This window comes from Primulina eburnea, chromosome 8 (genome assembly GCF_022965805.1).
Source record: "Primulina eburnea isolate SZY01 chromosome 8, ASM2296580v1, whole genome shotgun sequence".
Taxonomy (NCBI): domain Eukaryota; kingdom Viridiplantae; phylum Streptophyta; class Magnoliopsida; order Lamiales; family Gesneriaceae; genus Primulina; species Primulina eburnea.
Genome location: NC_133108.1, coordinates 37,705,912 through 37,716,969, shown reverse-complemented (window position 1 = coordinate 37,716,969; position 11,058 = coordinate 37,705,912). Strand labels below are relative to the sequence as shown.

The following is an 11,058-nucleotide window of genomic DNA, read 5'->3' as shown; positions in this document are numbered from 1 at the left end:
GGTTGTTCTCCTTCTGGGGTGAGCTTCGTAAGAACTGCTGCCCACCAATGATCACTGGCATCAGTATATAATACCAGATCATCTTCTTCCTGAGGAATAGCCATTTTCGGAAGATTTTTACAAACCTCCTTTAAATGGATCAGTCCTTTTGTGTGTTTGTCTGTCCATATAAATCTAGCATCTTTTTTCAACAATGGACTGAACACTTTCCTGTGTTTTGCTAGGTTTTCAATAAACATCCCAGCAAAATTAACAACTCCTAAAAAACTTTGAAGTTGTTTCTTGTCTTTGAGACTTTCTGGAAAATTCTGCACTTTCTCCACTATGTGCTCTTGCAGAATTATTCCTGACTCATCGATTTCAATTCCAAAGAATTCAATCTTTCTTGTAGCAATGACTGCTTTCTTTTCATATAAAACCAGTCCTTCTTTCTTACAAACATTAGAGAAAATCTCCAGATGTTTAACATGTTCATTCATATCTTTAGATGCTATTAAAACATCATCAATATAAACAAACATAAACATAAAATAATCTTTAAAAAGATTATCCATTTTCCTTTGAAATATTTGGGGTGAATTAGCCAATTCCATTGGTAACACTTCCCAAATATAATGTCCTTGAGGTGTGGAGAAAGCTGTGAATTTCTTGCTTTCTTCCTGCATCGAATCTGATAGAATCCGGACTTGCAATCAAATTTAGAGAATATCTTGGCATTGCGAATGCAACTTATCAAGTGTTCTCTACTAGGTATAAAATACCCGTCAAATTCCAGAATTTTATTAATTTCTTGATAATTAATAACTAATCTGGGTTTACCTCGTTTAATCTCACCATGATTTCTTACCAGAAAGCCTGGACTGCTATATGGTGACATACCTGCTTTGATCAAACCAAGGTCCAAATGTTCCTTGATTATAATCTGCATATCCCTTTGATCAATGATGTTCATTGGGATGGGTTTGCAACGGACAAATTCATACTCTTTGCCTTCCTTGATCTTAAGGCAGGCCTTGAGTTGATTTCTGTCCCACCATGCCAAAGGATCTTCATTATAATTTTCTTTGATCCTCTTCTTGACATCTTCCAATGATACCTTAGCTTCGAACTCTACTTCATTTGTTTGTAGAGTTATTTTAAGGCATTCTACATCTTCTGGTTGGAGTATTTGATCTGCTCTTAACTGTAGCATTGTTTCTCCAAACCGTCTAGAATCCTTCATTTTTGGGTTCAGAAGTTGTCCTGAATCACCACGCTTGCTGCGAAACTGGATCGGTAATTTTTCTGTAAAATGCTTCTCGTAATATCTGGACTATGATTTTGTGAACACATGGTGTTGTAAAAATTAATCTTCTAGTCTCATTTTCTTGTGTATAAGACTTGAACATTTGTAGGAAATTATTTCCTAACAATATGTCAGCTCCTGTATCATGAAAATAAATTGGTGGTGTCTTTACCTTGTACCAAGGTGTTTGTCCAGCACCGCCAATCATGATTTCAGTCATCTTAATCCCTTTACATAAGATTAAGATTCTTCTGGAAAAATCTCTTCCAGCAATTTTTGGTAATTCTTCCTCCAAATTATTTGGAAAAACTCCTCGTTTTGCTGTGCAGATTCCAGCCCCTGAATCAATATAAGCTGCAAAATATTCTGCCTTATATTGTTCATATAACATTCCTACTGGAATGTATATGGAGAATGGACTTGTGGTCATTGGATTTTCCACATCTTATCTTCTGCCATAAACTCCATTCCATACTCTAGACGTTTCCAAGGTTTGTGTTCCTCGAGAAACTCTAGTCCAAGAATCAGTCGATCTGATTCTTTACCTGGAATCCCTTGGATATGGACTTCCAATTCTCCGATATTAATCAGTCCTTGGTAAGTTCCTATCGTCGGTTGTTCTAAATAGTATATTGAATTACAAGGAAATTGATTCCTTTGTTTTGTAATATCAAATACTATTTCTACTTCCTTCCAACCTTCTGGGCATCTGAGCTTTCCTATTGTAGAAAAATTTTTCAGCTCCTGTTGGGTTTCTATGACAGGCTTTTTATCCCATCTGTAACTTGTAATTCTATCTCCTTGAAAAGATAGTCTTCTTGATTCCAGTCTAAGACTTTGATTCCTCTGTAGAATCGGTTTGTCTTGGATCTGGATATCTGTTTCCTGTATCAAAGGAAACTCGACTCTTTCTGGATAAATTGCCTGAGAAATTTTTCCAAATATCTCAGGGATTTCAATAAACTCATTTCTAATAAACAATTCAGAATGATGTGTATTAGATAGAGCATATGAAATTTGATAGGTAATAGAATATGGCCTATTACCTTCTTTCATCAGCCTTTTTTCCTTGAAGTTCTGATGCAATGTTAAGGCTCGGCTGAAATCTCGATCTGCCAAATTGTAGGCTATCCTTGGATAGATTACTCCTACAATCTTTCCTGCACAGAGATTTCCTGAGATTGTTCCCAGTACTGAATCTTGTAGATTCCCCATTCTTTTATCACATATAGCAATATCAATTGGTGAATCTATCCCTTCCTTGAAAGTAACTTTTATCATAATTTGGATTGCTCCGATATGAATCCAGGACATAGTCCTTGCTACTTCTATCTTGAGTTTTTGTAATTCCTCCTTGATTTCTTCGGAAGGAATTAACTGCATCTCCATTCTATTTCCTGTAAGTTCCATCGGGATTGCCATTTCCCTTCTAGAAACTTTATAGATTAGATGATGCTTTCTGTTTCTTAGACCAAGACTTCCTAAGAACTTTTCTACCTGTCCTGCAGAGAAACCTTGATATCTCTGTAGACTCGGATTTTCTCTCATGATTCTTTGAACCATGTTATGAGATATTGTTGTCTGACTGAAAAACCCAGACAGATCTTCATGTGTTTCGTGTCGAAACACCTCGTCTTCAGTCAGATTCCGATTCTGTTCCATCAGAGTCTTCCTGACTTAAGACTTCTTCTTCTTCATATATACTTTCATCTGAGGCGATGTCCTCAAATTGGTATACTTGAATAAGATCTTGGTAATAAACTGCTTCTTCAATATCCGGGGTAGGATCGAATCGTTTAATACCTCTTTTCTCATTTTCTGGACAGTTGGTCGAGATATGTCCTCTTGCGCCACATGTCCAGCAATTGCAATCCTTGAAACTTTCATTGGCTCGAGTATGAGCTCTTCTGAAAGTTTTCTTTGTAGGTGTTCTTCCTGTGCTTCGAGATGTACTCGATGCTTGGGATGATGTCCTACTTCTTGATGGTCCGCTTCTTTGCCCAGATTTATAAGATCTGGCTTTCTGTCTAGACCATACAGTTCTTGGTTTCCAAGAACTTCTTCCACTTCGTGCATAAGGATGAGTTCTAAAACTTTTCCTTTTATGCTTCTGTGGTTTACTTCCAATAATTGTTGGAAGATCATTTTCTTTACAACACAAAGGAGTTCTTTTGTTGATACCCCTTAAGCGTTTGTAATTCTTTTGTAATGCTGCCATGTGACACCATTCTGCCAATTTTCCTTTGAGGAAAGAGGCTCTTCTTGCCAACGTATCTGGATTACCAGGTATGTATTCCCTTATGAGTATTTCTCTCCAAGGGCTCGGCATTTTTGCGAAGAAAAGCTGCATAGCTATATCTTCTTCGACTCCTGAATTCCATCTATATTTAGTGAATAACATAATGTATTCATCCACCAAACATATGTCATGTAATTCAAGACTATACAGAGCTTGAGTGTATTTCTTCTTCTTCTCTGTATCTTGACTGTTGAAATAGTCTACCCCTATAAAATGGGCTTTAAATAGGGTACCCATTTTTCCAGCGATCTCACTAAGAGATTCTCCAACTAGGACTGACTCTTTCATGTCTGATGATGTCATATCCCAAGCAATTTTCACTGATCCCATAAGACTCATTTCCAAAAGTTTAATGAATCCTTCTTTGTTGAGATCGAGTGTTCCTGCTGCAATTCTCATAGCAGATGTCCAATCATCTATGAGATCTTCTCTGTTTTTGAAGTCTAATACATGAAGGTTAAGCATAACCCCGTAAGGATGTATAGGATCTAAAACAGTTTTTCCATAAGGTGTTTGGTGCAAAGGAATTTGATTTCTCCTTGCCCTTGTCCCTGCTGGGTGTGATCCTCCACCAGTATGGAAATCAGATTGAGATTCTCTCATGTTTATATTTCGAGATCCCACACTTTCCCTTGGTGGTTCCTGAGGATATGACCAGGTTATAGCAGGTGGTGTTTCACCTACTGCAGTGTACATCTTTAGATCTACAACTTTGAGATTTGCGAAAGATTCTGCAAGCTCTTGTAGATCCTCTAAACCAATCCTTTCTAAAGTTGTCATCAGATGAATTTCTTTTCTGAGACAGACTTGATTAGATTGATCATCTTTTCTTCTTCAGTCAAAGGTTTTGACACCACTCTGGCCTTCCCTTGTTGATGTAACAAAGGTTCAGTACCAAAAGATGGTGGTAACCAACCTCCTGAAGTTCTTCTACTAGAACTTGGTTGTTGTTCCAGTTTCTGAATTCTTGTTTGAATATCCTTTAATAATCCCAGAATTTCTTCTTGGGTTTCAAGGATTTTCTCAACTCGTTGCGGTACAAAATACAGCATATTGCCATAATTTTGGACTGTCTTTTGAATTTCTCTAAGATCTAAAGAGAGCTTAGAGGAGTCTGGAACTATCTCCAGAAACTTATTATTTTGAATCATAAGTTTACCTGAGATTTTACCTGAGGGTGCAGTAGCTTCCCTTTCGGTTTCTGATATCTAACAATAGTTAGATGTACTTGTTTATATTCAAAAATATTGGAATATTCTTTGTAAATTATTTTCCTTGAACCGAAGTTCGGATTCATAATTTCTTCAAAATTCTCCTTCTCATACAATTAGTTACTAGTAATAATAAATTTTGTGTTTGAAATAAATCAACCTTTGGCTCTGATACCATTTTCGGGAGCACGGGGATCAATTAAATTTAAAATAGGAAATGAGGGTATTCTTGGCATTTAAAAATAAATTTTCTCTTTCTATGTACTAGAACCCAATTTCTTTTATAAAGGATACTGAATCCTAATTAACCCATCTAAGAATCCGTGCATCTCCTTGTTTTTCCTTAAAAAAAAAAAAAATTCCGGCACAATAACTTACGAATTACAATATTTATACAACATCCACCATTTTACAATATTTTAATTAATTGTTTTTTAAATAATAATATTTTTAGAAAAAAGCCCCTCAGTGATATGCATCACGTTAAACGGGAAATGATATTTACAATTGATTATTTTATTTTATAAGTGCACTCAATCTTTGTTTTTTGTTATATAAATTGGCAATATTAACTATTTATTGATTGTTCCTTTCCTAAGTGAATTTGTTAATTATATATTCTCAATGTATTAATTCTAATCTAAAATTTTAATTTATTTTACATTTTATTATCAACTTGTTAAATTAAAATTTTAAACCGAACAAAGTAAGTAATTTAAATAAAAAAAAGTTTTTGTGTCGGTAAACCGACATTTTATAATGGGACGTATGGTTTTAAAAAAATATAAATTAATGGATAAGGATAATATTGTCAAATACAAAATGAAAAGGTCAAATAAAAAAATGGAATGTAAATATAGATGAATCACAGTTTGCCGTGAATGCATGTTATTCTATTCTATTTAAAATCATTTATGGGTTTGGGATTCGAGACGGATCAATATGGACGGCCAAGATGAATGCTGATTTTGAACAAGTATATTATATATATACTCGAAAATACAACAATATATATGTTTGTCGGTTTTCTCTGGTTGGGAATTCAATACTCAAAGGCTGCGTTTGGTTCGGGTGATTAGCCGGGATAGATTATTTTATCCAGGCTAATCACCCGTTTGGTTGGATTTTTAGGAAATACGAGGGCCCGTGATAAAATTGAAAAGCCCGCACTGTAGCTACTATTTGTTGGACAAATAATACTGACAATTTAGGTGTGATAAATTATCCCACTCTTAATACCTCTTATTTTTCCATTTTTACACTTCTCTTAAATTCAAACTCAAGTTAGCGACGGTTTGTAAAAATCTGTCCCAAATAGCGACGGTTTTCTCAAAAACCGTCGCTAATAACCACGGTTTTCTCAAAAGCCGTCGCTAATAGCAACGGTTTTTCAGAAATTGTCGCCGATCTAAACAAGATCGGCGACGGTAAATCCGTCGCAAGACCATTTCCGGCAGACCATTTCCGGCAAATCCGTCGCTAATAGCGACGTTTCAGGCCCTCTCACCCGCCGACCTTTTCCGGCAGACCATTTCCGCCCGACCGCCGGCCACCACCGCCACTGTCGCCGTCGCGAAGGGGAAGGGCAAATTCGTCTTTTCATCAAAAAATTCAAAATAATCCTACACTTAAAAATCTTACCAAACATAATATTATTTTACACCATATATTACAATCCTATCACAATCATTTTCTTTATCATTTACGTACTAATTATTAGTTTACTCTATCCTTCAACCAAACGTAGCCAAAGGAATGATTATAGAGAGGTATTTACAAAAATTTAAAACAAGACACAGTGTATGAGTTAGTTCATCACAAATAAATGTAAATATAATAAAATTATATGAGAAAATAAAACTAATTCAGCACACGAGGTATTCGAATTAGTGGAATAGTGAGTGCTTGTTCAGATGGTTTTGATTTCAATTCTCTTTATTAATATTTTCTCGATTGAGTATGCCATACGTGATTTGCTTAATGTGGTTTACGACGAATTTGGAGATACCGAAGTTGTAATTTTATAAAACACTTAAATAAGTTCAACTTCTAAAAATGTTTTTATTGAAAAAGTCAAAAGCGGTTTGGCATTTGAATAAATGTTAAATAGTGTTTTTATTTTCATTTTAAATAGAAAATATAAGCATAAAAATAAAAAATGAGGACTTCTTAAAAATAAGTGTTTCTTAAAACAACTTTGTTAACTAAATCATATATTTTTTTAAGATAAACACTTATTTTAAAAGCATTTCTAGTATGTTGGCTTCTCTAATCAATGCTTTTTTAATTATCTGACATGATTTACTGACGACTACGTTCTATTATTTCTCAAATATACATCTAAAGAATAGTTGTCACGGATTCTCGTCACTAAAAAAAGAAGAAGAAGAAATCACAATTAGTAGGTATAACAAACCAAGAAGATGATCAATTTTTGGCAAACATTTGTGTGCGATAGTCTCATGAATCATATTTTATGAGACATATATCTTATTTGTGTCATTCATGAAAAAATATTATTATTTTTGCTAAATATTATTTTTTATTTTAAACATCGGTAGAGTTGAGTTATCTTAAAAAAAAAAAAAAAAAAACATACTCTCAATTTTTTTGGGTTTCATTTATGGTACATGTTTTAAAAAATGAAATCCCAAATATATTCATATTGTATTTTGTTTTGAAATTCTGAGTTGGTGCGCTTGGTTTGGTCGTGTTCCATGTAACTCTCAACACCCCGTATCTTTTCTGACTCCACTCCGTCTACTTCTAACCGGCTGAATCACAAAATTATACCGCCGCCGCTGCCGGGGCCATGAACCTCTCCTCACCCATCATGCTGGACTCCACCTCATTTTCCATCTCCTCTACCCCATCCGTCCCCAGCTCGGTGAAATTCTGCGGCCACCTCGCCCATTCACTTCTAGTCAAGCAGCACAAATCGATTGGTTCTTCAATTGTCTGCTCCACCGGGAATAGTGGCTCAGCTATAATAGAGCAAGACACTAGTGAGTTGGACTCTGCGCTGAGTCGGATTGGATCACTGAGTCAGGTTTCCGGCGTGCTCGGCTGTCAGTGGGGAGACGAAGGGAAAGGAAAGCTCGTTGATATCCTGGCTAAACATTTCGATATTGTTGCTCGTTGTCAGGTACATATTATTGATATAGACTTGTGGATGGCAGTGAAAAGATTATATTTTTACATTTGTTCGTCATAAAATGTAATTAAATGGCAATAAAAATGGTAAATAATGATGTACAATGTACTATTATGTAGCTTATGCTATTCAACAGCGTTTTCTGTAAAAACACCGGAAATTATGGAATTTTAGTTTAAGCGAAATCTTAGTTTCTGTTTAATCTTTCTCGATCAGCTGTTGAAAATTCTCAGTAACTTTAAATGAATGCCAAGAATTTTTGTGTATGCTCGATGAAACGGTCTTTCTTGGGGATTGGTATTTATCATTTTGGAAAATTACGCAGAGAAGATTTCTAATCTCCCTTCCTATCTCTGCCTCAGAGAGTATTGTTGGCAGCAACCTTCCCCTCCAGAAACATTTAGCTCCTAATTTTTTGAAGTTGTTACAATGTTTGTTGGGAAGAATACGTTGATACAACCAAGGTGTTTCCCTTGAATCACTTGATAGCTAACTCAAAAGCTGGATACATGCTTGCTTTACCCTATCTTTGACTGCTTTCTTTGGGAGAAAATAGATGGATGGCATGGCCATCAACTTGATATGTCAATTATTTTGTATCTTGCGCTAGGTTGTATGATATAGTTTTCCTTTTCATTTCCTACCCCCGACACAATCGTTCTGGATCAACGAGATTTTTGTATGTACTGTGGAAGTGAGAGAACCTGTAGTTAGTTTAGGGGGACCTTGATTCTATTCTTCTAAAATATTACACAAATTGTATCATAGTAGGTCTCAGTTTTCATTGTTGTGGTTTGCTTGTTCTTCAACTTTCGTCACCATTCAATGTCAGGGTGGAGCTAATGCTGGGCACACTATTTACAATTCAGAAGGCAAGAAATTTGCACTTCACCTTGTCCCCTCTGGTATCCTCAACGAGGGAACTCTCTGTGTAATTGGTAATGGAGTAGTAGTGCATCTACCTGGATTATTTAAAGAAATAGATGGTCTTGAATCTAATGGAGTCTCATGCAAAGGAAGGATCCTGGTATCTGATCGGGCTCATTTGTTATTTGATTTTCATCAAGTGGTGGATGAGCTTAGAGAAGCTGAGCTTGCTAAATCCTTTATTGGCACTACAAGGAGAGGAATTGGACCTTGCTATTCAAGCAAGGTTAATCGAAATGGTATAAGAGTTAGTGATTTGAGGCATATGGACACTTTTCCTCAGAAGCTCGACCTTTTATTATCTGATGCTGCATCGAGATTCCAAGGTTTTAACTATGGCCCTGACATGCTCAGGGAAGAAGTGGAGCAGTACAAGAAGTATGCTGAGAGGTTGGAGCCCTTCATCACAGATACCGTTCACTTCATGAATGATGCTATATTGCAGAAGCAAAAAATTTTGGTTGAAGGTGGTCAGGCGACCATGTTGGATGTTGACTTTGGGACTTACCCCTTTGTCACTTCCTCTAGTCCTTCTGCTGGAGGAATCTGCACTGGTCTTGGTATTGCCCCTAGAGTTGTTGGTGATCTTGTAGGGGTGGTAAGCTGGCTTTTTCGATATTGCTCATATTGCATTTCTTTGCTACGGTTTTTGAAAATGGTTGATAGTTTTGTTTGGGAGCAACAATTATCCCTACTGTCTTGTGTGGTTGCTCATGGGATATCATTGAAATGTAGCACACAAGCTTCCATCTTGCGTGTTTGTTAAAGTGGCATTGCATTTAAATGTTGTGCATTAGCTGTTCTATGATTGAAATGAGTTTTTCCATTGCTGCTAGTTATAGTTTTGGTCAGTTCTCCAACGGATACTCAGTCCCACACGTATTTTCTCGAAATTCAAGGATAAATTGTAGGAATATCTTATAGTTTGGAGAGGGGTGACGAAAATTGAGTTTCAGTTGTCGTATATACATGTTCGTGTTATAGAATCATCCTATACCCTATTTACATATCCTACTATTGTGAATGGCATTTATTTTTCTCCATCGCTATGCAGGTCAAAGCATACACCACACGAGTAGGTTCAGGTCCTTTTCCAACTGAAATCTTGGGTAAAGGTGGTGATCTGCTTAGGTTCGCAGGACAGGAGTTTGGCACAACAACTGGCCGACCTCGTCGTTGTGGCTGGCTTGACATAGTTGCGCTGAAATACTGCTGTCAGATAAATGGATTCTCTTCGTTGAACCTCACCAAGCTTGATGTATTGTCAGATCTTTCAGAGATTCAGTTGGGTGTTGGGTACAAGCAGATAAATGGCACTCAAGTCCAATCATTTCCTTCTGACCTCCGGACTTTGGAGCAAATACAGGTACATTTTAATTTATTTGTTTACCCCATATTTCATCGTCCTTCATAACTTACCCCCATTTGGGGCTTTAGAGCGTAAGATTTTAAATTTAAATTAGTTATCGTATCATAAATATCTATGTGCATGTATATGTTGGACCATGCATGTTCTCGCCTTTTTCGCGTTTCTTTCATTTTATTTAATATTTGGACTCAGCCATGTTCCTTCATTCTCTATATCTCCCATCTCCCCTTCCCTATAACCACCTCCCATGTCAAAATTTCGGAAGCAAATTTAGTGGATGGCATCGTATCATTCCAGTGGCGACATGAATGAAAGTAAACATCACCTGGAGAATATGAAAAACTAAATCTTCAAGGATTTCTCTTCACCATGAAAATTACTCATCTCCACCCAGATCTCTTTTGATATACCGACTATTTACATTTCTCTAAATATGTTTAGGTTGAATATGAAGTCTTACCTGGGTGGCAAACTGATATCTCGTCTATCAGAGAGTACTCCAAACTTCCTGAGATTGCTCGTAAGTATGTCGAACGGATAGAAGAACTCATTGGTGTTCCCATTCACTACGTTGGTGTTGGACCAGGGCGTGATGCCCTTATATACAAATGAGAATTCGATATTGCAGCTTGTTTAAATCTTGGTGAAAATCATCATCTTTGCTTTAAGATTGAACATGCACCTTTCCCGGGATGAAGGCATTTTGTCCTGCCCTGCCCTGCCCGCTAATGGGTTTTGTTTTCTGTTTTGTTTTTATTTTTGTTTTTGTCGGTTTTTGAAAAGGTCACTTAATTAGGTGGGTTTGGTTTGCTT

At 36.4% G+C, this 11,058-nt stretch overlaps 1 protein-coding gene across 1 annotated transcript; it reads left to right on the top strand.

Moving 5' to 3' along the window:
• The first annotated feature begins 7,472 nt into the window (after positions 1-7,472).
• On the top strand, positions 7,473-11,058 carry LOC140839549 (adenylosuccinate synthetase, chloroplastic-like). Its single transcript, XM_073206347.1, has 4 exons — positions 7,473-7,940; positions 8,782-9,474; positions 9,931-10,242; positions 10,687-11,058. The coding sequence occupies exons 1-4, from the start codon at positions 7,608-7,610 to the stop codon at positions 10,855-10,857; spliced, it is 1,509 nt and encodes a 502-aa protein (XP_073062448.1). The 5' UTR covers positions 7,473-7,607; the 3' UTR covers positions 10,858-11,058.